The sequence below is a fragment of the Zosterops lateralis genome (genome assembly GCF_965231275.1).
Source record: "Zosterops lateralis genome assembly, chromosome: 3".
NCBI lineage: Eukaryota > Metazoa > Chordata > Aves > Passeriformes > Zosteropidae > Zosterops > Zosterops lateralis.
The window spans coordinates 10209010-10236965 of record NC_139764.1 but is presented as its reverse complement, the minus strand read 5'-3'; the positions used below and the strand labels follow the sequence as shown (position 1 = coordinate 10236965).

General features: G+C 36.6%; 1 protein-coding gene across 4 annotated transcripts in view; it reads right to left on the bottom strand.

Annotated features, from left to right (window-relative positions):
- The window catches only part of WDPCP (WD repeat containing planar cell polarity effector), a 148557-nt gene that overhangs the window by 76083 nt on the left and 44518 nt on the right, over positions 1-27956 (bottom strand). For all 4 annotated transcript variants that reach the window (XM_083857883.1, XM_083857884.1, XM_083857885.1 and 1 more), the window contains 6 exons: positions 27005-27049; positions 24172-24242; positions 23861-23920; positions 15558-15672; positions 12161-12294; positions 7593-7784 (listed from right to left, as the gene is read on the bottom strand). In XM_083857883.1, the coding sequence (XP_083714009.1) occupies positions 7593-7784; positions 12161-12294; positions 15558-15672; positions 23861-23920; positions 24172-24242; positions 27005-27049 (617 nt within the window). The remainder of the gene's footprint in view (positions 1-7592; positions 7785-12160; positions 12295-15557; positions 15673-23860; positions 23921-24171; positions 24243-27004; positions 27050-27956) is intronic.

The following is a 27956-nucleotide window of genomic DNA, read 5'->3' as shown; positions in this document are numbered from 1 at the left end:
AAAAATGTGATTAAAAGGTAGAGAGAGGATGAGGAAGAGAATCGAAATTTCAGGGTGAAAACAGAAAGGCACACATAGTGTTAGAGCAATTTAAATTTGATTTCCACAGATCACAAGACCAACTGAATATGCAATTTAGCCTTTCATCCTGTAAAGGAGAATAAGAAATTCAGATTTTTTTTTTTTTTGCATGCCACCCATTACTTCTAAAGTAACTGATAAAGTTATAAGCAAGCTTTTTGGGACGTTGATTGGACTGATTAGAATGTTTTGTTCTGACAGTTTACTTACTTTGTCAGCAAAAGGGTTTCTCATTCAAAAGAAAGGAAAAAAGGATTGTTGCAATTCTCTGGCTGGAAACCAGATGATAATTAATATAAAAGTCTTTGCTACTTTTAGATGAGTAGCTAGGGATGTGCAAAGAACCACTTAATGCAAAAACACCTGATACAGGAGCCAACACATCCAACCTGTGAAAACCAATTAACACATTAACCACATTAACCAATCTCAACAGAGAAAATATGTATCAAAGGAGAAATAAAAGATTACATTACTTTTACAGTCTGAAAAACACTTTCTCACCTCAACCATTCCCTCACCAATGGCTTAGCCTCTGCAAGTAGTCATTTTATGCCCACAAAACCTTGCAGTGGCTACTGTGCAGATGTTAGAACTGCTGAAGTGTGTTTATTAGGGTGTTAAATTGCATGGCAAGGGAACTCCTAAAAGAGGTTATTGTGGACAAAGGATTACTGTGACCACAGAGTTCTCTAACCCCAAATAAAGACAAATGAAGTGTTACTGTTTGTTCTGTAATTTTCCCTAGGAGTATGTATAGAGACCCAGGTAGCTCTCTTTCAAATGTGTGAAACAGAAATCTTGCCCAAGAAAGTCTTCAAAGCCTCCATAACTTCAGTGAAATGAGCCTTGAGGCTCTCTGGGACTCACATTTCTGTCTTCCTGTGGCAAGTTTCAATGTTTACTGCATTATTCTGCTACATGTTTTGACCCCAAACCAGTATTTTTCTCTGGACAGCTCTTCAAAAGCTCCAAGAAACTCATGAAGAACCACACAATAATCAGGCCTATGAGAAATGAGAGCCTGAAAGCACTACTAAATTCTGAGGAGAGATTGGCTGTGAAGGTTAAGGCAATAGAGAAGAAAATATGTGAAATTCCACAGGAGTGACTGGAGGAAAACAGCAATGGAAACAGTCACAGAAAAATAAATGTTGCCATATGATTGTCTGAGAGTCAGCGAGTAAACTGCACCCAATTCATCATTTTATCGTGCCTTCTTTAAAAAGCAGGACAAAATTATGGCCACTACCTTGAATTCCAAAGGAAGTAAAATCTTGCATTTTGGAAGAGTAATCTAATGAGCCTTGGGATAAGAAGCTTCCTAGCCTCACACAGTTTTGGGAGCAAATCCTTGAAATGAAGTCTAGGGTAGCTCTGGTTGCTGTATGGAACACAATTTAGAATACAATCCTAAACTAGGAAAAAAGTTCCTGCAAGGAGGGAAACCCTTTGTTGCCTTTCAAAACATAAGGTCTGGCATAACATCAGGCTTAAAGGAAAGCTTTCTAGACACTGCTGCTTACATTCTGGCTGAGAACAAGAGAAACATTTCTCCTCAGATTGGAACAGATAAGCTGCTTCTCATGCATCAGTGGCCTCATGTGCCTCTTGCAGGAAGAGAACCAAGCCGAGAGACCTCTTTGTTCTGCCTTCCAGTTCTGCTGAATGGATCTGGTATTCAGCATTCTGAAGGGGGAAAAAAATGAATATTCCCTTTCATCTGAGAGGGAAGATTTGGATTTCTCTGTCAGAAATTAGGTTTATTATTCATTCTTCGTGCCACTAACTGGAAAACTAAAGCAGAGAGACACACAACTACAGAAATGTTAGTAATGCTAAGATAATGCTTTTTAAAGATAAGAAGTCTAATAATCAAAACAGGATTTTTTTTCCAAGAAGATGGTATTCTGCCAATTGTTCTTCTCTCGGGTAAGTAGACACATGGTAGTAAATATAGTGCATATAGTGCTTTAGCTTTCCATTTAAAGGAATCCACTGAGATTCCTTCCTGATGAGCAGCAGTTATCTGGATACTGTTATCTGGATAATGTCACCTAAAAGGTGACATTAAAACATTTAACAAAATATTTGCTTGTGGAATGGGAAAGCAAAAGCTGGAGGAGTTTCCTCAGAAGTGTGTAGAACAGCTTTGTGGAGAAGGGGACAGGGCAGTGAATCTGAAAAGACAGAGCTGTAATATCGCAAGGCAGGGTGTAGAGTCCATTCAATGTTAAATACTTCCCATTAATCTTGGACTAAGCACCTAGCCTTGGATTTCAAGAAAAGGTTTCTGGGAATATTTTGCATGAAGTAAAACCAATTACTTTCTTTAAAACAAATGCATTAATTAAAAAATTCAAAAGTTTTATGACATGAATGCTTCAAAAATACAGTACATGCATTTAAATACAGTCCATGTAATTAATACATATTTCCTTTATTAATGTAGCAGTCATGCACCACTACTCCACATTTATATTGTTTTCCCTTTGCAGTACTGCCCTGGACTCTGCCTCAGTTCAACAGCAGGATGAGGGATGCTTTACATGCCAGGTTCTCAAATCCTAGAGCCAGGAATCATAACAATCCAAGTAAAAGAATCTGTTAATCTTTGTAAATAAGAGGCCTGCTATGCTATTTAAAACACTCTCTTTCATTTTATGTTTGAGAGAAATAATAGTGCTAGATTGTGTGGGCAGTATCACTCTTCTCAGTGAAAATCTTTGAACACTTAAAATTGAAGTATTTTGCATAGAGTGCTGGGAAAGGATAAAGTCCACACAGCAAAACACGTAAGAGTTTTAAACAGTAGTTCTTAAGCAGAAAATTGGCTTACCAGGCAGATGAAAAAAAGAAAACAAAAGAAACAGAGAAATAAGCTTGCTGTGACTGAATTGTGTGTCTTTCAGATGAGAAAAAAAATGTTTGATTTATTTTATGGATGTTAAAAAAGTGCTTATTTAATTTCACACAGCAAGGCTCCAAATAGCATCAAACATTTTAATTAGAAATGTAAAGTGGGAAGTATGGTCCATACCAGAGTGATTTTAAATATGGCCCAGTGAAGCTGAAAGAAAAAAAAAAAAAAAAAAAAACCTGTTTTAAAACATTTCTAAATAAACATGAAAGGCTTCTACTCCAGGTTACTTATTTGGCTTCATTGTATCTACAGACCTACATGCAATCTTATTATTTAGATCTCCAGTCAACACTTATTCTTATTTTTTTTCAAAATTTATCATCATCATCATCTTTATCCTGTATTATTCATTGAACTTCTAACCCAATGTGACACTGAGGATTTCACATTCTTTGCTCTGTGTGTGAGAGGTATTTCAGCCATTCAGACACACAGGGTAGATGTTTTTCTGAGCACTCCAGTAACTGTAGGACAGCTCACACAGAAAAGATCTGCTGTGCTTATTTCACAAATCCGAGGCACAATGTGAAAGCAATAACTATTAAATATTATCTCTTGGGAGAAAGAAAAAATAATACTCTCTCTCAGGGAAATTATTTTTTCCACAAGATTGAAGTATAATTTCAGTCGTCCCCACTAGCACTAAATGGAGTGAAAATAAGAATGGTGAAGACGAATGCAAAGTGCTACAGTAACTGAGCCCTGGCATCAGCACCTCCTGTTAATTTGTGTTTGCAGAATAAAGTTCATGTTGATTTTAACATTACTTTCTCCCAAAGCATTTAATCCAAAGATGATTTCACATCAGATCCTATTCATTCATAGCAAATTGTCTGAAATAACTTCTGGAAGATTCCTCTTCTGGTTTCGAAATCGAAACGCCAGCATTATCTCCACAGGGAGACAATTTAAATAACATTCTTTGATCGTTGGTACTTTAAGGTTAAAAAAACCCAACAAACCCCCAACAAAATAAACCAAACAAACCCCCAACAATTAAATAAATAAATTAGGGAATGGGTGAGTATGCTGGAGGAAACCCATGCAGACAGGAAAGCAGACAAAAGTCCAACAGACAAATACTTCTGCAGCAACATGCATTGCACACCAAAGCAAGGTCACAATGTCACCAGGAAAAGCACTTTTATTTCTTCAAGAGACAATTCTTCATCAAATCTTTCAGCATTCAACACAGTAAATATTGATCTCAGAAAAAAAAATAAATCAGTAAAATAAGTCAAGATTTGCAAGGAAAAAGTTATTTCTGTTTGTAGAGGAACAGTGGTTACCTGTAGCTTTAATAGCAGCAAATGTTAAAAATATAAAGTCATGTGGCAAAATTCAAATTGAATGTCTAGTGTGTTTAAAAAGTAAAATGTATTTCCTTCCCTAAACTGAAAAGCTGCTGAAGTACACAATGCCCCAAACACCCCACGTGCAGGGTGAATCATCCCAACACAGAACGTGTAGTTACAGGTGATGATCGTGATGAGGGCTTGAGTTGTCTCATACCAGAGCTATTCCCGTCCTCATCCTAATAAGTACTCCTCTGGTGGGCAGCCAGCATCACTCAGAAGATTCTTCCAGGCAGGAAGTTGTACCACATAAATGCCCATTTGCCTTTGCTCTGCGCCAGCAGCAGGTTGTTTTGTGGTTTCTGTAGGTCAGCACTGAGGTGATGGCTGTGGGCAGCACCCATTCATTCCCTTGGGCTTGGTTTCATAAACCCAACATGCCAAACAGCTCTTTATGGTCTTGTTATTCAGCAATTTCTGTTTTTATCCTAATTCTAGATAATAATGCTATTTTTTATCCAGCTGATACTACTACTTTCAAGTAAAATGTTGGTGGTATTACTTTACTACCCTTCTTTTTGATAAATGCTCTAAACTGAGTAAGTTCACACTTCTCATTCTTCTTGTATTGACAATGATCTTTCACTGGGAGCAAATTATTATTACTGATCAAATATGATAAATATGGATTTACTTCCAAGACTAACAATGGCATGTCCAGTTTTTATTTCAAATCTGTACCTGAGGAATACTACAAATAGCAAGCCATTAGAGGCAAAGGGAGGCAAATGAGCATGATTACAGAACCACTGTATTTTTGTGGTACCTGACCCAGACAGTAACTGTTTACATGCTGTCTAGAAATGCTAACTATGCTCTTTTTTTCCACATATAAGCTAGTAAATGTCCTTCAGAAGTTAAAGGTGTTAAATTAAACTTTCCTTCCAAGACATTAGGGGGAAAACGTCCCTCAGTTAAGTGCAGACTGGGGGTTGATGCTAATTCTAGATCTGCTGTGTTATGACGTTCTCCCATCCATGGACAGGAACTTAATCCCTGCCCATAAGGAACTGTGGAGAAATCCAGCAAAAAACCTCAACCAAACAGCACCATGAGTGACTCACCATGGACATATAGGCTAAGTGTTTAGGCAGAGTGACCTGAGCCTTCCTGAGCATCCAAGAACATGGAACAGCCTAATTGACAACCAGCAAGACAGTTTGTTACTCATATATGACTTAGTTTTCCATAGCTGTGGCTTGGTATTTTATTGATAAATACAGGAAAAGAAATTTCATCTGAAGATCTAAGAATTAAAACAGAAAAGCACAGGCAAAGAATCAGAAAGGGGAAAGCAACCCAACAGTCAAATTTGGCAGTGCTGCTTTTAAAAAGAAGTTTCTTATATTTCTGTTGCAATATGAGCCAAATTAAAATGACTATGACTTTAAGCTTAAAGCCTCAGAGAACATTTATTACAATTTACATGATAATATGTAATACATTTACATTATCATTATGTTTATTATTGTTTACACCATGATGTAAAGCACCAGTGATGTGCTTGGGACTATACTAGAGTTTAAACCAGAAAAGGATAAAACAAGGTGTAAAGATGATGAAAGATGGGGGAATGCTGTGATTTGGAAATCTCCCTAAAACAAATTAAAGGAAACACAGAGAGCTTTAAACTAATAGGTTAAGTTCTATTAATTTCTTAAAAGAAAAGAGTCTCTAAAAAGCATCTCAGGAAACAGAGACTGCAAAGTGCTCTGATGGAGATTTCTGGAAGACATGGGAAGGAATAAAATAGGCAGGGAAATGTTGGTCTCAGAACCTGGACATACAGAAGTCATGGTAAAAAAAAGAAGGTCTGAAATGTTAGTAGGATGAAGTTTCATAATAACTGGCACAGGGCTGGAAAAGCTTACAAAGAACAGCCTCACATTTCAGCTCCCAGAGTAATTTTTTCTATGTGATTTGGCATAGCTGCAGGGGGAATGGGGAACTGCAGGTGTAGATCAGGCAGAGGAGAGAGATGAGTCAAAGATGACCGCAAGTGGAGAGAGGTCAATTGAAAAGAAGTAAAGAAGGCAGAGCTGGAGGTAATTTAAACTTCAATTCTACAGTGACTAATGACAGAAATAAGAAAAGAAAAGCTGTCTCAGCTACCTTTTCTCTTCACTTTCGATTGGTAGAAAAATCCCAAGGGAAAAGAATTTCACTTAAATGAATATTAGTTATCAAAGTCATAGTTTCAAGACATTAAAACATTTACATCTTCCCTAATTAAAGAGAGGTGGATGCTGTTTGTAAGAGCAGCTTATTGTTAAGTGTTACTTAGGGGTTTTCCCTACAGGGAAATATTCTGCAACAGCTAATCCAGAACTGCTATTCCACAGCTGATCCTTGAGTTTGTGCTCTTCTCCCACAGTCAGTTCCCTTTTCAGTCCATACTGGAAGTGGGTGAAGATAAACCAAAAATAAAATTCCAAATACAGAAGCATCTATACAAGATGTTAGTCCAGAAAAGCTTTTACATTTTTAAATTCAGGTTTGAGATCTTTCAGAGTATGCCCAGACAGCCTTATTTTTATATTTCTACATAACAAAACAAATTGAATTCAAATATCTTTAAATAGATGAAACAAAAATTAAGTAACTGAAATGAAAACATCTGCCTATAAATATAAGCTAAGCAGGTGTCAGGAGCAGGGTCAGCTTGTGGCTTTGTCCTTACTCTCAGCTTACATTCCCACCTGTAGATGGGGAGTTTTTACTTTTCCTTTGAGAAAAAATATCAGTCCCTGATTTGACCAATACTCATAATAAAAATTTAATCACCATCAGGGCATAACTAATATTTTATGAAAAACACTTGAAAGAGATGCAAATTGCCTATCAGTTAACATTGCAGACAATGTAAAATAATTGCATTAGATCTACATGCAACAGTTACAATTGCTAATTCATATTAGAGTTTTCTAGTGGAACTCTGACACTTCTATTTTCAGTTACACCAGCAGCAAAGCTATTTCATGATAAAGACCTCATTTCCTGGCTACATTTCCCAGGTTGACAGTTTTGATGTGAAAATACTAAACACAGTAAATAAGGTGCTTTTCTGTTAAATAACAAACCTTTGTTTTTCACTATTAGAATGGCTGATCTTCCTGTCTTATGTTTTAACCGTATCTGTTCTTTATATCTACCAGAATATGCATTTAAGCTGAATAGCTCCTTCTTTAGCAAATGCACAAAAAATAATGTAACAAGACAGTTCAACACTTTACCTCCAATTTGCCATGTGCACAGCCTAATAGCAAGAGGTTGGCTCTGTCCCTCTGACAGGAAATAGGAGACCAAGGCCATGCTCCATCACTAGCTGCTGACCACCAGCAAATGACCAGATCTTGCACACAGTTTATTGCCAGGTGACGTTTCATCCTTCTACCTTCTGGTCCAAGTATATCAACATAAGAAATCTGATGGAAGAAAAATAAATTAAAAATGCAGGAAATATTGGAGGTGATAAAACAGCATGGTAGGAGCAAATGGGAGCATTTACTTTGGATGCGTGAGAAATAATGTGTATATATACACAGAGTGCTGCGTACATATATCTTCATAGAGGCTGTCTGTAAACGTGAAAAATATCTCCTCAGACAGAAAGACATGCTCACTCTTTTATCTGTGGGGAGGGGATTGGGATGGAAAGGAATATGAGTTAAGAAGGAATTTACTGCAATGACTCCAATCAATACCAAAATGTACAGTCATGGTTGCTTGACAGCATCGACCTCCACACAGGATTTAAGCTTAGCCATATTAAATGACAAGTTCTGCAAAGCTGACCACGGAGCTAAGGCTAGTGTTTAAGACATAATCAAATATTAAATATATTCTCCAGCATTTGAGCAAACATATATCTTCCTTCTTCCTCCCCCAAATTAAGGAAAGGAAAGGAAAACATCCTCTTTGCAAAAGAACATACACTTCTCTGCATAATGTGGATGAGCTACGGCATCATGCGTAAAGTTTATGCAGCTCTGGAGAATTGTGCCTCTTTCTCAGGGAAGGATTTGTGGAATTTATTATTCAAACTCTGTTATTTGGAGCATGGTTATTTGAAAACATGAGCAGCACACCATCTGGGTGACACATGCCAAGGAAATATAGATTGCACCGCATTTCTGCTTAAGGAATTAATGGAAGGTTGATAGCTAGGGGAAAAAAAAAACTATCTTGCCATTGCTGGTCAGCAATAATCGAACCACTTTCTGGGGATTAAGCGCATGGCTAAGCCTACTGGACCAGACACTAGCAAAGGGCAGGGGGTCTTCTTATCAGAGAAATGCTTCTGGAGCCAGTCTCACTACATGACAGATTGCTTTCATATTCCTGTCTGCAAGGCAACAAAGGCTGGCAGTAATGCGATAATGCCAGAGTGCAATGGGTGTTAAGAACCCGTTGCATTTATGTATTGTATTTAGTAAATAATCAGGCTCATCCAAATTGTGATCTCAGCTCTCAACCAAGGCCATTAAAATCAAGGTTAATGCTTTAATAATCCTTTGCTTTTTTTTATATGGTCAAAAAGAATCCTTTTCTATTTGCATGGTCATAATATTATTGACCTCTTCATCCCATGAATACACATAAAAAGAAACTGAAATCAAAGTAATTACCAATGTTGTTCTCTCATGGTAAACATTTAACTCCTTGTTCTGTCTCCTTCAGTAAATTGAAATGGATTAAAAAAACACAGACAGGAAAAACTTGAAAAAGGTCAATATTTTTAGAATATCCTGTGTTTTACTTGTCAAAATATTTTAACAGGTAAAGATTACACAATAGTTAGGAAGCAGATGCTACTTGAATTAGAATAGCTAATTTGGTGACAACACATTGATTAGGCTGGAAAAGCACAAATATTTCCACAAGTATTAATTAGTCCTGTATTGTAGTGTTAACTGTTCATAGCAATCACACATGTCATAACAGCCACAAATCTTTGTCGACCTTTATGTCTTGCATTAGACATGTCACTCTCAAGCATGGACTCATGTCACTGAGAAAAGGCAAATAATAATAGTTGGTTTTCTATTTTGCTGGTCTTCAAGACTGTAGTGATTCCTATAATAAGTCTTCCTCTATTGTTTCAAAATGCAAATAAAATTCAAGGTGGCATCAATTAGAAAGGAAGAGCATAGTAGAAAGGAAGAGCATAGGGAGATTAATTCATTCATTTAGGTATGCATTGCATAAAACCCTCAACTTTTGGATAAATATCAAGCTGTGAGGAGGAAACCATGGTTGACTTGTTCTTATTTTTGACAGAACTCTGACAGTCCAGCACTGCTGCCAATTTTGGCCACCATGAGCCTGGACATTGAACAATGTGAAGTTGCTTATCATGATGATAATATGACAGAAATTTGATTATATCATTACAAACACTTTCCTCATTTTAGAAGTGGGACTTTAAATCCAAATATTACATTTCTCAAGACCATGCCAAAAGTCGGAGGCAGAAATGAAGGTTACAATCAAATTTCCTGAATCTTGGCTCCAAGTTTTGATCCCATGTTAGTTCTATACCACTGCACACTACCTTTTGCATTCAATTTCTCTTGAACAAAACCCCAACTCTAAAGAACCAATTTTTTTTTCCCCTAAACCCACAACATTTGTTATTGTTACATATTGTTACATACAAGTCTGCACGGCTGCAATGGAGGAGCATCTTATTTTTCTACTGAGAGTGACACTGGTGCTATGTCTGTGATCTTTCAGCTTTTGAAGTTTGACCAAAATCAGCCATGAAGAACTCTAAATCAATGCAGAGAGCTGACACAATATTATTGCAGAAGTGAATAATACTTTCTGCAGTCTCACACTGGTGCAATTCTGAAGATAATAAAAATTATATTTAGCTGCCTAACTAGGAAGCCTCACACAAAAGAACATTCAATTAAAAAATGCCTTTTTTATTCTGGCTGGTGGAGGAATATTCCATAGTGATTCCCACCGATTTCAAGAGAAAGCAAAGTTAATGTTGAGCATGAAGGTGTTTTGAGAAGCTCAGCTGTGTCAGCAAAGAACTGAATTTAACAACCTTATTAAGGAGTGCAGCAGACACTTCTGGTTTTCCTAAACATTAAGTCAGGAGCTGTGGCCCTCACACTTCAATGACAAAGGCAGTTCACCACAGCTTCTTCGTTAAATTTTAGTGCTATTAAGGAAAAAGCCCCAGCACAGAGCTCCCAAAGCACAACCTCAATGAATGCCACAGGCCAGGCACGAGGCACAGCATTTTAAAGTGAAGTATGTATCAGCTCAGTTCCCAGTGAACAGTGAACTGTCTCAAATCCACGTTATAGAGGTTGGATCAATCTTGCAAACACAAGCCATTGCTGAAAAGAGGCCCTGAACTGAAACAGCCTGGAAAATGTATTAGATATTAATCCTAGCAGAAAGTATTTCTACCAAGCAAGTTAAAACACATTACGGTAAAACTTAAATTAAACATATCCTTAAAAAGCTTGCCTTGAAGATGCAAGCTTCCTTATGTAAAGAAGTAAATTACTGAGGGGTTGTCAAGGGGAAAATATTTGCTAGCAAAAGATTGTTTTCTTTAATGATTATCCAGTCTGAAATAAATACAATCTCTCTCTTTTCTCACAACATCTTTCTATGTTTCTTGAGAAAAGGCTTGACCCTTCTTCATTCTTGCAGTGAACTGGATGCAGCCCCTTCCTTACTTAACTGTTCAAAGTTAATTGCCTTGGCTGATTATTTTTTCATATTGCTGTAGCACCAAGCACTTCCACCTACAGAAGTGGTGTCTTGATGCCAAAATGTTTATGGTTGAAATAAGTTGTGTCTACCCAGCCCAACCCATCTACGACACAGTGAAATTCATCTTGAGATGAGTTGGTTTCTACTGACCTCCAGACTGGGGGTAGTTAAAAGCTCAGCTCAAGTCTCTCTAGGTTACCTTTCAGCTGCTGCTGTAGTGAAGACACACCCCCACGAAAAGGGCTGCAAAAAAGGAGTATTTCAATCTTCACTGTGTAACTAATGAATTGAGACACCCAGGCACCAAGTCACTTGCCTAAGGTCACACACACAGGTGGTCAGTGGTGAGAAACTCAAGCTTCTATATCTCAATTCCTCACTCAGTGGCTTAATTCTAAAACACCATCATTGTGACAACAAGACCATTATTGTAACTAGTGGGGAAATTAAGATTTCTGCAAAGAATTAAAACAGTCTTGGACCTCAGACAGATGACTGAATTATCAGAGCTTCATGTGTTTGTGTCTATCAGCTGAGCCAGGGTAACTGACCATGTGTGTGTGGGTTTTCAGCCCACAGCACACAAGAGGTAAAACATATTAACTTAAATCTTTTACACTGAGGTTTTGCCATCACAGACTTTGCTTCATGCTTGTTAGATGCCAAGAATGTGCCAAGGGTCACTTACTGCTGCTCAATGGACACAAGGTAATCCTTCGAGCAGGGGTAACTCAAATGTGTGTCTGAGCCTGAAAATAAACACAGGAGAAATCTGGATCCCTTGGCATAGTATTTTAACTCTTTAACTCAGAATGCCATTCTAATTTTTTTTTTTTTTTTTTTTTTTTTTTTTTTTTTTTTACTTTTCAGTAACTGCCATTTTTAGAGTTTGAGGTTTGAGCTGCTCTGGTCAATTATATAAAGGTTTGCAGTTTATGTGGCTGTACAATATCAGTGAACACCAGTGATTCATGTATAGTTCCTGCAATATTTGATGCGTAATTCCTGCAATATTTGATGCATATTTCCTGCAATATTTACAGCCCATTGGCAACTGTACCTTAGAGTCCAAACAGGAGAGTTTTTCCAGTCTTTTGTTTACATCAGGAGAATCCATGGTTTTTGTAAACTGAATAAAGCAGAGTTGGTTGTAGTCCTCAAATGACAAGATGATGAAATTGTCTGTAAGAATAGCTGAAAATAAAAACAAAAATTGTCAGCACTCTAATACCTGTCTCTAGGAACAAAACAAAGTAGTGAACTGAGATGCTGCAAAAAGCAATTTTTTTCAAGACATTGTCTTAAATATTACACTGAAAGCCCTGCAATGTCCTACAACATATCGGCGTGTCATCCTGTCAACACCCTCTTGGAAATGAGAAACACAGCCTAGAGAATATACTGATTACATACACCTGAATAAATTATCTCAAATCAAAATGCCCCTACATCCAAATACACATTTTATGCCCTTCCACAGTAATTTTCATCTCAGTATTCAGCTTGCTTTTTTTTTTTTTCTGATGGCTGCATCCACCAGTACTTTGCAAATGGACCTCATGCGGCTTAGCTTGTGTTAAGGGTGATAAATGCAAATTAGCACTCAAGGTGTATTTTGGTATTTTGGCACTGTAAGGTTCCTGGTGCTGCTGCAGACACCAAGGAGGTTTTACACCCAGGATAAGGCTTTAGAGGGGTTATGAATTCACTGAAAGCTTCACATGGGGACACCCAAACAATATAGGTAATGAAGACAGAACTTCCCTTGGAATCTGGAGAAGCTCAGTGGAATACTCACTGCTGTCATAAGGGGGTGCTAGACCCAATTAGTTCAATATAAACGTGATTAACTAATCTGTCAATGAAAATTCCTTGGAAAACTGTACCTAGGGTTTTTCCCAGGTGTTACCCCATTATTTAAGCAGCACCCACACTTGAAGAGAGGTCTGAATATGAAGTGAGTCACTAGATGACTGATGGTTTAAAATAAAGCCAGAAAGCTCAGACTGTAAACTCAGACACCTCTCCTAAAAGGAAAATGCCAACTAAAGTGGAACCAGATTTAGAAATAAACAAAACTCTGTGGAACAGCCTCTGAAAAAAGAAATGAACAAAAAAAATATTACTAATATCCCAGATTATTAAATCTAAATTTTACATATCTTTAGCTAGATTGACAGTTTAATGTTACATATAGGTATGGAAAACTGGCTACTCAGCTTTGCTTTTCTTTAGTCTGATTTATAACCACTTATGTTTTCCAACAGTCATGTCCTGGCACAACTCTGAAGTATCTGGTATGCAAATGCTAAAGGGTAGAGTTTAGAGCCAAATAACTGCCTTTGAAATGTAACATTAACACTAGCTTTTTTGGCAAAAAAAAAAAAAAAAAAAAAAAAAAAAAAAAAAAAAAAAGGTGATAAAGCATCTGACAAGGTGATTCAGAAACTATAACTGAGATCCTGCACACACATGAAAATTGAAAACCACTGAGTATGGTACCCTCAATGTACTGTACACAGTTAAAATATTTTGATGTCCTCACAGACATAGTTTGCATTAAAGATGACCTGCAGCAGACCTCAGATGCTGATGAAATTTTGCCTATAAATAATAAGAATCAGGAGCATTTTCTTAAATGCAGGAGGATTATAAAAGCAGTAGTAATTCTGTGTTGTGTGCACACAATCTGACCTTTATTCCAAATGTTGAGAGGACACGCTACTCTGAATGAGAATTACAATATTTCATAAGTAATTCTGGCAGATTGTAACTCTTATCCATTTCTACATATACACAATTGCTGAAGTAAGAACTATTATTTTTATACAGGCTTCTTGTGCTAAATGTAGAATTTCTCTTGGCCAACTTTATAATCACAACCATAACTTGAAGTCAGATTTGAAAAGATGTTTCATAGAATTAAAATTAATTTCCTCTAGGACAGCATTATCTCATGTTTCTCATGTAAAGACAGTTCCATATAAAAACTTGTATTTTGAGCACTATTTGTGTGGGTAACAAAAGCATCTTCTTTTATTGTTCATGAAAATAAAAATTGTATTGCAATGAAAGTTATTGAGTGGTTTGCTTTTACTGAACAGAGGCAGTTTTATTTCACCTACAGCACGTTGGGTAAGAGCAAACATGGAGGTTTAAGAAAATCTTGAATAAGTGAAATCAAGCATAAAACATGATATAATGTTATTTATATAATAAATGCAGTTGTCCAAATGTAGCAAAACGTATTAGCTGCTTTATTGTTGTTTTAGTTGTAAGCTCATTTAGCTAGCAGTATTTTCTGAACAAAAATTTCTGTGATGTATTAAGCCAAAGTAAGGCATGCTCCACATACTTTATTTTTTATTATTTTTTTAAAGATGAAGTATTCAAAATAATTTCCACAAACGACTTCAGTTTGGGAATAACCTTAGATTCCATGCTTTCCTACTTTTTGGCACCTGAAAGTAGGAAATCCTCCCCCCAGAAACAGAGTGCAAAAAATCATAGATGGAATTAGTAGCCCAGTAATTAAGGTGAAGAGTGAAAAAAAGAAGACAAGATAATGTGCATTATGCTCTCTGTGTAATTAATTAATAAAAAATGGGGTCAGGGTTAAATTTTTTATAAATAAAGATTTTACTAACATAGTTGTATTAATGTTAATTTTCAAGACTAGACTACAATATATTGATAAGAAAAGATCAGAGAGATACACTATTGTAGTTTCTTAAAACCTAGGTTAATATTCAATAGATGCCTGGGTAGAGAAGATTAAGACTAAACCTGAACTAAGCACATATTCTTACTAGGAGGATGTCATGTGGGTCTACTTTTACAGAATTTGGAAGGTAGTGCACATGTAATATGGCTCACACCAAAATTTCATATACCTGCTTCTGCAGAAGCCAAGATACAAGTTGATTTCTCAATGACATGAATCATATCATAAAGCTAGTTTTTCGAAGTTTTCTTCTGCATTAAATGAAAATTTAATTTTTAGCAGACACTAGTTAATAACAATAGTGAGATCCTCGGTATCAAGAAACTAAATCAGAACACCTCCACATAACTAAATGTTATCCAGCCTTTTTTTAATAACAACTTTAACAATAACTATCCCATGCAATTATTCAATTGGCTAATGTTTGGTTCTAGCCCATTTTCCCACTGAGGAAATAAACATGACAAGTCCAAATGTCACGTTCACAGCGATTACAGTGTGTAAAAAATGGAAGTTTAGAAACCCAAGCAGCATTTGACAAGCCTGAAAACTTTGATGGTTAAATATTATTCTTAAAGCCCTCTCAGTCCTGAGGGTTGTAACTATAGCATTACATGCAATTACTTGTTGTGTTTGCAAGTCCCCAGTGGCAATAATTAGTCTACCTGTTGACATACTGTTTCTCCACTCTATTGTTAATGCAGGCAATTGATTTGCACATGGGTGTAATTACCATCGCTGATGGTGTCGGAGATGAGCTTCCCCACCAGGGTCCTGTCAATCACCACCTTCTCCAGCTGTGGCCCAGAAAGGCTTAGGGACACCAAAATACCTGAGTGAAAGAGGAGCTGGATCCAAAGAGGGAGAAAACAAGCCGTCAAAAAAATCATTAATAAAGTGAAACGTTCCAAGGTGCGTATTAGCAGCCGCCCATTACGGAGAAATCTAATTTTCAAAATTGAAAAAATGAATTATCACTGATGGAAAGATGTCTCATAATGACTTTGAAAGGTTTTTTCAATGAAAAGAGAGAGATGTGACACAACACTGAATTATAAGGGTACAAGAACTACAATTGCTGAACATTTGAAGAAGTAGCTAAGTCCCCAAATGTTACTTAAAATGTACTGAATTAAGTCTGTTAAAAATGCAGATCAAAAATCTGTTCTGAAGGAGGGAAGGAATTACACTGATCACTCTATCATCCATAGACCCGATATTTTCTGTATAAAGTAACTGCACAGCCTGCATATGAAAAAAATATAAAGCAGGGTTTAATATAATTCTATATGATTATCACAGATTAAAACCAGCACCTCTGTGCTGTTCTTGTTATTTCTGATCATTCATACATTGTTTAAATAAATAATTACACCCTACCACAGAGATAGATGCGAACTCCCAATAAATTAATTCACTTGTTGACATAATGTTTTAGATGTCTCTCTTAGAGAGAAAGAATTTAAACAATTGGACAGGGTTATTTCAGAGTTAATTGAATATTCATGCCTCATTAGTTTAAATAAATGATACATATAATCATGAAGACTAACTCACAGTATTTATCAGCTCCCTCTTATGCAATATCTTCTATGGGAGAGAGAATGCTCAGTGGGAGGAGTTATGAAAAACATTTATTTTTACATAATTAAACCATTAGTCATTTTCTGAATGCAACTACCACAACAAAGGAAACCAGAAAATAAAGCCCATAAAAGGAGTTCTCAGTGGAAAGACCTCTGCAGACAAGTCCAGAAGGTCCACCAAAGGCCAGGAATCTGGGAGTCCAGCTCTTACTTCTACCTAACAGTAGATTTTTAAAGAAATCCCTCTGCTTCTAAAAAACTTAACTACTAAAGAAACACTTGTTCTTGTGAGAGAATTTGGCAGAAAAAATTTCCCTGTTTGTTCTGTGCTGGAGCTCTGAGACAAACATGGTTGAAATATAATCTTTAGAACTTGCAGTGAAATCCACTGGATTGTATAATAAATAAAAGGTATGGGGGACAGGAATGGAGTGATCTAATTAGGCACATCCCTTGTACAATGCTCTGCTCCCAGTAATTTAGTTATGGAAACTCTCATTTATCCATATTTTGCTATATTACTCTACCTCTGTGCTCTCCAAAGAAGAGAACAAGTGTATTTAAACAAATTATTTTCCTGCCCTAACACCAACATGTTTAAAAAATAAATTCTAGTAATGTGTGAAGTAGAAACAAATAAAACCCTGTGATGTGAAATTAATTTCTAAGAACAAATGATCAGCTCCTATCCTGCCAAAGTCTAATCATAAATTCATTTGATAGATATATATAGTCACTGTTTCAATATTCCCTCTCATGACAGATGTCCTTTAAGGTTTTGTCCTAGTAAAAATGTTAGACACGCTTACACTCCTGCAGCTTTTATTACAATCTTTCAAAACTTCAATTTGTCCTTATGTTGAAGTTAGATTAGATAAAATCACAATTTATTTCCGACTTGGTAACATGAAGCCCAGCAAGGTTTGAGTATAGTTGAGTATAACCCTCTGAAAAACCTGCTGGAAAAAGTGAGGGTTGAAACCCAGGAGCTACCGAACTGTGATGTAAGCAACAATGAAGGGAAATCACATAAATACTCCAGGAAGCTCAGTTCTAAATAACTGATTGGATATCAGCCTGATAGAGGAGAGTAAAACACCACCTGATCTTTCAGTCTTATGTGCCAAGAAGAGGGATGGTGCAGTCAGGTTGTAAATTCACTTTATGCCCATGTATTAATTTCCTGGTAATGGCATAAATGGCACCTGTTACACAGCTAGAATAGAAATCAATGAAAACCTCTCCAGTATTTCATGACAAGACATTTATAGAACTATAAAAAGTGCTAATGGGTGTGCTGTGCTTTACATCTATGAAACTAGCCATTAAACCAGTGTTACGGATTTTCAATATTGTATAGATCTCTGTGCTATCACTATGGCATGACAGAATCACTGATAGTAGGTAAATGTAGCATCATTTCCACTACTTTTATTGTTTCTCCTATTGTGCTTCCTCCTTCCTTTATTTTAAAGCAAAATATTATTTTTCATCATTCTCCTCAGAACTTTGAGACATTTGAGAAATCTTAAATTGCATTTTAACAAATTTTTGTTTTAATAACTTAGTGTGGTTGGTCTATAGGCTTAAGTTCATTTTTCTAGGAACTTTTAGAGTCTAAATATAAAAAGTTAATCAGAGACTTTACACACTATATTGCCATGCAAGGTTAGTATTTCATCCATCTCCCTTTAGAAATGCTTTGGATTAGAACTGAGGATTTTTAAAAAATTAGTTCTTAGAGTTTACCATGAAGTACAAGCAGGCACTTAAAGAAAACAGGGCAGTGGTGGAGTCACCACCCCTGGAGGTATTAAAGATGTGTAGATGTAGAACTCAAGGGCAGGTTTTAGTCATGAATTTTGGAGCATTAAGTTAACAGCTGGACTCACTCCTAAGAGTCTTCTCTACCCTAAATAATTCTATGTTTCTGTGCTTTCATCAAAAATATTCCATAAAAGGGGAAATATTTATGTGCTCAAATTGAAACCACTATCTCAGTTTGCTACATTGTGCAGGCTGTGCAAAGACTGCTCCATGATAATAAGATTTAGGTGCTGTTACACATAAGTTTGCTTAGTTAAGCTCATATTTTGGTGGATGGGAGCAGTCCAGTCACAAGCAGGAATGAATATAAAGCAAAGAGGGGAGACTGCAAACTTGGCTTGAACACGGATACACAGTGATCCAACCCCAAAGGGAACAGCCCATCAATGTTAAGGAATAAAAGCCAATGTAAGAGGCATTATTTACACAAGGCACTACATCATTCCATCTAACAGACATTAATTTAGGGAAAGAAATTCACAATGATGAAACACATCATAAATTTTTCGGATTGAAGCACCATGATGGGAAAAATAAAATCAGAAGAGCTATTTCCAGAGCTTAAAAAGTCACAAGGTGTTCCTAAACAAAATATGAAAGCATGACTTCATACCTATTGGAAGAATAAGGCAGAGTACTTGAATGCAAATGAGTAAAATGTTTGGGCACCTGATTGTTTTACATACTGGGAAGGAAGGGCCACTTAATTTCTGTTACCGAGGAGTTGAATGTGAAGACTTTAACAGAAAGGATTTCATATTTTATATGCCAAAAAATTGTTCTCCACTGAGCAAGAAAGGCATAAGCAGCAGAGGATACTCCGGGAAAGACTTAGCCCTTCCCTTCCCCGATAGCAAAGGGCTCCAATATGTATTTGAGATAGTTTTTATTAAGCAAAGGACTTAAGTACAGGTTCATGACTTATGGACTTTAGTACAACTTAAGCATCTACTTAAGTGGATCCCTTTATCCTCAGAAGCCTGAGCCCTTGACTTCTCATTCACGCAGCTCAGCTGCTTATCAGCCCTTCTACCTAAAAAGATACCTGTGGAGCAAAGCCAGGATTTGCTTCTATCTGATTAAAATTGGAAGAGAAGGAAAATATGCCTGTAAAGAAATATTGCTGCAAACTGTTTTCCCTTCGAGTGCCCAACTGACAAAGGAATATGCAAAAGGAGAAGAGAATTGCAAAGCATTTCTTGTCCAAGCAGGTTCCCAGGGTTTTTCCCCACCTCTTCATTCCAGATTGCTTTCTTAGCCACCCCACCATAATTACTGTGTTGCATGCCTTATTACAGATGAAGTTATTGTTGTTACATGTTACTGTTTCACAATAATCAATGCATTTGTACTTCTAGCTCCAAATATCTCAAACCACACAGCACATTAATGGCTGTGATCAAAAGCAACCAAAGAATTTAAAATGAGGGCAGTGTTCCTTTCAGTAATTGGGGATGGGTGCTGGCTTCTCATGTGTTCTAGACAGAATGTCTTGGGTTTGATATCAAAAGTCCTCTGTCACCACGTGTCTTGCTAAATCATTTTGCTAATGGGCATTGTAGCTGATGGAACAAGCAAGAAAATATTGCTGTGGATCTCAGTCCAGAATCCAGTCCTAAGTATGTCGACAATGGCAAAAGAAAAGTTATTTATACAAATATGTCAATTGCAACACAAATACAACTAAATGAAATCAAAACAATTTAGCAAAGTGTACATAAATCTTTTTCATTAGCAGGTAACAGATATGATTCATAGCTAGTGCTTGGCTTTTATACAATAAACTGTATAACAATGTTGGTATGTGTTTAATTCAACATCACAATGTAAATGTAGCACTGAAAAATATTTTGAAATCAAATGTTTCAGCTAGATCTCATTTATTTTTACTGCTTTATATTGTAAAACCAAACCTTAACCAATGGCATCATTTCATAGAGAGATTTCATGATTTTGTGGCAAAACTTAAAAGCATTCCAAAGAATTAGAGAAGGAGACCTAGACAAGAAGCAGCCAGAGCTGAGCTGAGTAAAATCAACAATACTGATAAAATTATTTCCTTAGGTTATTACTCCTTGGCAGGGAAAGCTGAGGAGCACAGTGGCATCTTATTGTAAAGACTTCTTGTCTTTCTCCTGTCATCCTTCTTTTATGGTCTATTTATTTTCCTTTGACATCAGCTAACTGAAGATTACAGGATTATTTCAGCAACTCAACACAGGTCATCAAAGTTGGGGGTCAGAAGTACCACACAGAAATGGTGTAGGTTCAGATCCTATTGGAACAGATCTAAAGAGAGGACCTCAGTCCTTTAGGACTCAACTAAGCTCTTTTAAATATGAGAGAAAGCTCCTTGACAAAAATCCCTGTATTGCCTAGGTTATGTTTACAAGAACTGGCACATCACCTATTTCAGAAGCTCTAAGCAGTGCTGGAATGTACACTTAGGACTGCAAAAATAAAGTTTATTGGGGTTTTTTGGCAATGGACAAGGAAGTCAATGTGGAACTTCTAATGCACTGATTGCTCACCAAATAATAATAATAATAATAATAATAATAATAATAATGTAATAAGATAATTTTTGACACATAAAATGAAATACTAACAAAGGTAGAAAACCAGGCCAGCATTATGGTCATTCTAGGCAAAACTCATACAGAAAAGCCAACTTTGAGAAATTCACTCATGCAATGGACAAGATAATCTGCAGGCAAAATGACTGGATTTCTCCTTGGGGCATATGCATGAAGTGTAATTGGCCATTTGCACATAAACAGTTAATATGACAGCACACTTATTTTTAGCAGATGCAGCTAAAATTTTTTTAAATTACAGTCCCCAAATTTTTGCCTGTGGGCCACTTCTGAGATGGAAGTACTGGAGGAAGAGTGATTCCACTTTTTAGGCATTAGGAATAGTGGTCTATTTAGAATATACCATATTTAGGTATATTTATGTATATTTATATTTACAGAAGGCACACTGGCAGCAGCTCCATGCTTGTTTTACACAAAATCTGAGGGAAATCATAGTACTTTTTCAAAGAATAGTCTTGTTTTCATTGCATCACCTTCCAGTTCTCCTTCCATTTGTCTTGCTCAAGATACAGCAGCCACTGAGTTTTCGGATGGCACATTGTTATTACAATACAGAGAGAACTGCTCCTGGTTCAGTTACACATATGGCAGATTCAAATATAAATAACATTCAATGAGAAATGGGAGAATGTGGCTGTTGAGTTAAATATTTTAATTTCTATAACGCAGTTCATTTGACACTGTATTGCTATAAAAACAAATGAAAAATAGAGACTAGAATTTAAACCATATGCTGAAATTTAGCCATAAACATTGAAATTATGAAAATCAAGCTAATTTCCTATATGTTTGTCTGACACATTGCTTTAACGCTCCAAAGTTAATGCAAATATGGACTCTTCCCACTAGCTCTGGTATTCATTCAAAAAAGGCTGTGCATACAGCAGTGTTATGCCACAGATGACACCATTGTATGATAAGCACTGTCTCCCGAAACAGTTAATTAGTATTCCACTTAGAATTAAAAAATAAATATACAACATCTTCTCCAGAAGCTTCAGAACTTTTGCATCAAAGAGGGACAGTCCAATTATTGCTGCCAAATACTCAAAGACTGATGAGCAGCAGAAAAAACAAACCATCTGACATCAAAATTGATAGAAGCCAGCTTTTCTGTTCTAGACTTTTCCAAGTGATTCATTTTTCTCTATTTATTTTCATTTGTTGGAGGTCTTTTATTTTCAGGAAGACAGAAAGTGGAATAACACAATTGTTTTGGCAAAACATTCTAACCCTTGTTGGAGATTTCAATAATCAGTCACTATTAAACAAAAAAACATTTTGGTTTGTGATTGAGAAACTAAAAGCAGAATTTGAGGACAGAGAAATGACTATGATTTTTGTCTATAACTTTCACTGGTTATTTTATGGTTATGTTATAAACTATCCCATCACTTATACTCTGGCCTTAGAAGCCATCTGAAAAAACACCCCAAATACTCAATTTATTAAACCACCCCTTTACATTGTTTGATACTGAATATACTAAGATGAAAACACCCATCTCTTTTCTTTCCCATCTTGTAGAAGAAATAAGTTAAATTGCATTTGTCTCATTCATGTTGATGCAAGCCTGAAATAACTTGGAAGATGTGAAGTCAAAAAATAAAGAAGAGTTTACCAGAACAGATAGTCAGCCAAAGGTGTTGTATTGTAAAGGCAGAACAACACATCCTGGCAAGAAATTTACTTTTCCAAAGTATGCATTGTACACACACTGCAGGTGGATGCTGATGAATGGGAGGGGAGGGAAAATGGTAAAGGGAGAATGGACAAGGAAAGCAAATGAAGAGACAGCAAACTGAGATGCAAATGAAAGCACTCACAGCTAATTGACTTGGTATTTCTTAACCAAATTCCTTTCCTAATCAGAACAATAATAACAGGAAAAAATGGTTTCCCCAAATTAGCAATTAATATTTAAATCAGCTCTAGAAGATTAACATTCACAGATGTATACTATGTAATTTGTATGTGAATGATATACATTTACCAGCAGTAAGATCTGATAGGCAAATGTAGCTTAGACAATCATATTTTTATTATTGATATGAAAAGACTACATACCATTTGGCATGTCAAGCATTTAAAACTTTTGCTATCCTTAAAGGCATTTCTGGAATTTTAGCTGTACAGTTTTTGGATATTTAACAATCATTCTGCTGACACACATTTGGAACTACTTGAATAAGAAGAAAAAATTACAAGTCTGAAAAAGCATAAAAGTTAGAAGACAAAGATCCTTTTTTGAGACAGTAATATTGACAAGTATTCCCCGTGCCAAAGCAGTTTCAAATATGATGCATTTCCTCATGAAGGTTGTATAAACATCTAAAATTCACTATATATGTTTTTCAGAAGAAGGACATGATTATGGAGCACTTCATGTTCAGCTCTGCTCCCTGCCCTACAGTTCTGTCTCAGTGAGGATGTGAAAAACGGTTTCTTGTACACAAAATGTGGAACTCCTATAGCCAGAGAACAGCTACATGTCACAGATCTTTTATTCCATAACTTGATTCATGATTTAGTTGGTTTCGAGTTATAACTTCACTTCCATATTGACAAGCATAAAGTAAAAAGATTTATGGCAGATACGTAGATAATTAAGACATAAAAGTAATATAACACAGATTCCAGACCTGACTATGTATTTTAATACATAGCTGCTCCCTCAGCCTGCTATTTTGAGGTGCAGGATGTTTTCAGTTTCCCCAAACAATAATAGTAATAATAAAATAACAATAATAACAATAATAATAGCCATCATCGTCATAATCTCACAGAATCAGGGCCTTTTAATGTAATTTCTTTGTGTTGATAAACTCCAGGCTTTTTATTTGAAGCATGTTTTTCAGGGTAGAAATTTAAATAAACCAAATTTAGTTAAGATATTAAAAAATATTTCTTATAATATTAAAAAAACTCCAGTGATGTTCTGTGTTAACATTTTAACACTCCTGCTCCCATCACTGTTCAACACCAACAACAGAACTCTGCAAGACCTTTTGATGACACTGTACCTGACAGGTATGTTTGTTCTTCCATTTGCTCAGCACACATGGACTGTTCTGCATTAAGTCCTGGAGGACAACAGAAAACAAGAGAGTGGAGTTGGCAGCACACATTGTCACTATCAGTTAACAGACTTCTGATTTTCCAGTTTACAGATGAAAAATGCCACACAAAGATGCAGCTGTTTCAGAGGAGCCCACCAGACAAAAGCACATTTATCATCACTGGGAGAGCTGGATCTTTATGAAAATTAAAGCTGTTGAAAGGGGTTTGAAAAGCAGATTAGATGTTACTGTGCTTGAAGCTTTCTGAACCATACCTCCACCTCCTTGAGTGCATCTCGCAGCTTGTCTGGGCGCTTGGTTTTCAGGATCCAAGGGTAATCTCGAGCTGTCAAACAAAAGTGAGGGAAAAAATATAAAGTTGATAGAGAAATGTGTATATATAAGTGACTGAATACATATACATGTAGGTGTGTGTGCAAACATACATCTACATATGTCATTTTTAAAAGTTCTATGAGCTGAACTTCCTTTTCTGTGGAAACACAAACCCAAGCTTTCCAGGGGTTATCTCACATGTAAAAACTCACCTACACCTGGAAGGAAATGGCCATGGTTTCTAGCGTCAAAAGATCTGTTTTTGGAAGGCTCAATCATAGGAACAGTTGGCGTGTCCTACCCACAATGACCATAATTTCCCTGTGGCAATTATGTGCAAAGCTTACCCAGCTGCTAGGCACTTACAGTGAAAAAGTATCTGCTGCTCAGTATATTATCTCAGTTTCAAGTTTCAAGCATCCTAAACAGATTCTGTTCTTCTGAACTAACATTTCATTGCCTAATTTCAAAAAGCAGGCACTAACATGTCTGCAAAACATATATGCATGAATATATATGCATATATAAAAGTATTAACAACTGGCTAATGTGAATGCCATATCTCATGGAGTCCAGTAATTTATAGGATGTTCTTGAAAATTTGGTCTGAAGAATCTGCCAAGTCAAGCACAGAAGAAACTGCATGACTGCTGAAGTCCTTTAACAAATTTATTAGTGTTCAGCACACTATTGTGAAAAATCTGGCCTAATACATTAATTCTAGCAATCAGGAGGCAAAGCTTCCTCTGGAGTTGCCAGTAATTGGCTTGTTTCATGGCTGAGAATCAGGCTCTAATAACTTGTGAAATTTCTTCATTTAGAAGTGAGCAGTTTTCTGTTCATAAGTGTACAAAAAAACCCCATGAGAAAGTAGAACACATTGTTTATAATCTGTTCCTATTTAAAGGAAACCTGATGAAAAGTTTTGAGCTCCAAGATGTCAGTTTGTATGCCAACTTCCAGACTGAATGACTTAGCAGTTATGCCCAAACCTCCCTGCAAAAAGGAGCTTACAATAGAAGTGCTATACAGTGAAAAAATGAAGGATTTCATATATCAACAAAAGAGGACACCAGCATACAACTTCTCTTTGTGTTTCATTGGACTGAAGCCAGTGTTGGTGGAACCGTTATGATAATATTAATTAGGCATGTAAGATCACATTTTCAATGGGTGCCTTCATAAATACTCGAATATTTATCCACATATGCAAAATGGGAAATTGCCTGTACAGATACCAAACTATCTGAACAAATCAAAAGCTGGGAATAAAGTTCTGCCCAGTGCTCCTCTTTCCAAAATGTGCTGTGCAGGCTTTGTGCTGGAGGCGCCTCTGCATTTCCAGGGAAAATGTGTAGCAGTGTGAGCTCCTTTTGCCTGTCACACGTGTGAAGGCACCACTGGAGCTGCTGGTGATGGGGTTCATTTGGGGCTGCTCCTCCTTTCACACATGCAGCCCTGTGGGATAACACCACACTTTTATCTTTACAAGTGATGCAAACCTGTGAGGCTCCTCCCTGCCTGGAACCCTCCCTCACCTCCCCAGACCTTCCCTGATCCCACCTGAAAAGCATCCTCTGCACTGGGTGTGGATTTTCACCTTCACATCCATCCCCAGTGGAGCTTCAGCCTGCTCCAAACACTCCTTGCAGTGATGGGAAGAACTAATCCTCCCAGAATACATTTTGCCTTCCTATGCATGCACAGTTCCATGGGAATTTTCACTTGGATAAGCTAACAGCATAGACATGGCTTGGTGAAGTTGTCTAAAAAAATCAATTAGATTTTTCAGAGTTGCCATGTAATGATGTTTGAACATTAATGCATGCTCTGAGCAATGCAGGAGTTGTAAAGCTTGAGCTAGAGAAAAGTTGTACTAATATAAAAATCTTTAAGTGTCACAGTACTGCTGTGTGACAGCATGAACTGAAATTGCTTTTAACCAGGTAATGCAGGGACAGTGTAAATGTTTCAAAGCTAAAATCATTCTATGAAGGCAGCTGATTATTAGTCTGGAATTTGATTTTGGTTGAAAGTATTTCAGTTACAATTTCCAGTTTGAAGCCAGTTGGTGTTGCAAGTCAAGAGATGATTGGGAAAATGTTTATTGCTCATCTGCTAAGTAAATTTCATAAGGAAAACTCTGGATTATTTTTGTGATTCCTTTTGACAACGGACTGGAAAAGCAATAGACACTACCATGCTTAGTGACAAGAAAAAACCCCTAAAAAAACAGATTGCAAATACCCAGGAAGAAATAATTATAAAGTTTCAATTGTTTTGTGCTGTGTAGTTCTGAGATCATCAGTCTTAGATGACATGTGCAGAAAGCTACATTGGAAGCAGTCTGAGGTTATTTTAGTGCTCTTCCAGGAGCATAACCGATCCAAATTTGCCATTTGATCTTACTGTGGGGAGAAACTCAGACAATATCCTTACGTTCTGCTAGCTTTTGTTTCTCTTCTAAATAATTGTGCTTCATCTGTGATGCTAAAGGAAAGAGAATGAAAATATGAAAATTACATAATGGTGGGTTTTATGTGAATATTTTTCCTTTTCTTTTTTTTTTTCCTTCTGTGGTGTAAAAGGTTTTTTAATATTCCTACATAAGTCTGGGGAGAGAAACTTCCTGTGCTGCCTTACTCCATAAAAATACAGAGGTATATACTAACAAGAAATCTGAAGCTGCATTTCTAAGAGCAAGCAGTTGGTGTCAAACATTGAACATCTGGAAGTTTTGTTTAGTTTAAGTTACGGTTATTTATATTTTACCTGGTTCCTTCTTGTCACAGTACTGGTGGATCCCAATGTCGTCATCTGTACAATTAAATGGAAGTACATTAAATGATGAACATGGCACTAAAACCAGAAGACAACTTAGAAAACAAGGTTCAGCACCTCAATTTTTGCCTGTTAAAGCAGTGTTTGGTGTTAAAATACAAGCATAGTCATCATATATCATTGAGACTTTCAAGAACCAGCAGAGAAGGCATGAAGAAGGATGTGACAAGCCCTTGCATTTATTTGGAGCTGTCATTTCCCTGATATACACTTTGATTTCCTTCCAGCTGCACACATGCAAAAGTATTTTTACCACCTTCCTAATTAGCATATTTTGTGTTCTTTTACAAGGAAAGGTAAGGATCACAGTGAAAAGTGTATCTTGGAATGACTTAAACATGTCTTCTGATGACTGATACAGCTGAGCTAAAGACAACGGGTTATAGCTTTTTTTAAGATCAATGAACTCATGAAGTTCATTAATCTGCTCTTTCAAAGGATCCAATATTCTTAATCTACAGGTATTATCAAGGTGGTTCCTGTGGCAAAGAAATTTGGATATTTCAGCTGCATAAGGACTAGAACCCCATCAGACAGGTAAACACTCAGAAGTGCCATGGCAAGCTCCAGTGGGCAGGTCTAAGTATAGCATTATGTTGCACTGGTTTAAAGCAATTAGTTTGTCACTGCATCTATGTCCTCCTAAAGTCAGACAAGTATATTTCATGGGGAGAAACTCCTTACATGGAAAAAAAAAAATGTAGGAAGGCACTGAAAATGCAGGCAGGTTTTAAACCAGGACATTATCCACCCTTCTGCCTCAGATTTTTTGAATGAGGCACTTAGGCAATGCATAAATGGAAGCAAGAAGGTCAAATGTGGGAAATAGGCACAGTAGTCCACAGCAGAGCTTTAATTAAATAAATAACAACTGGTTTTTTTA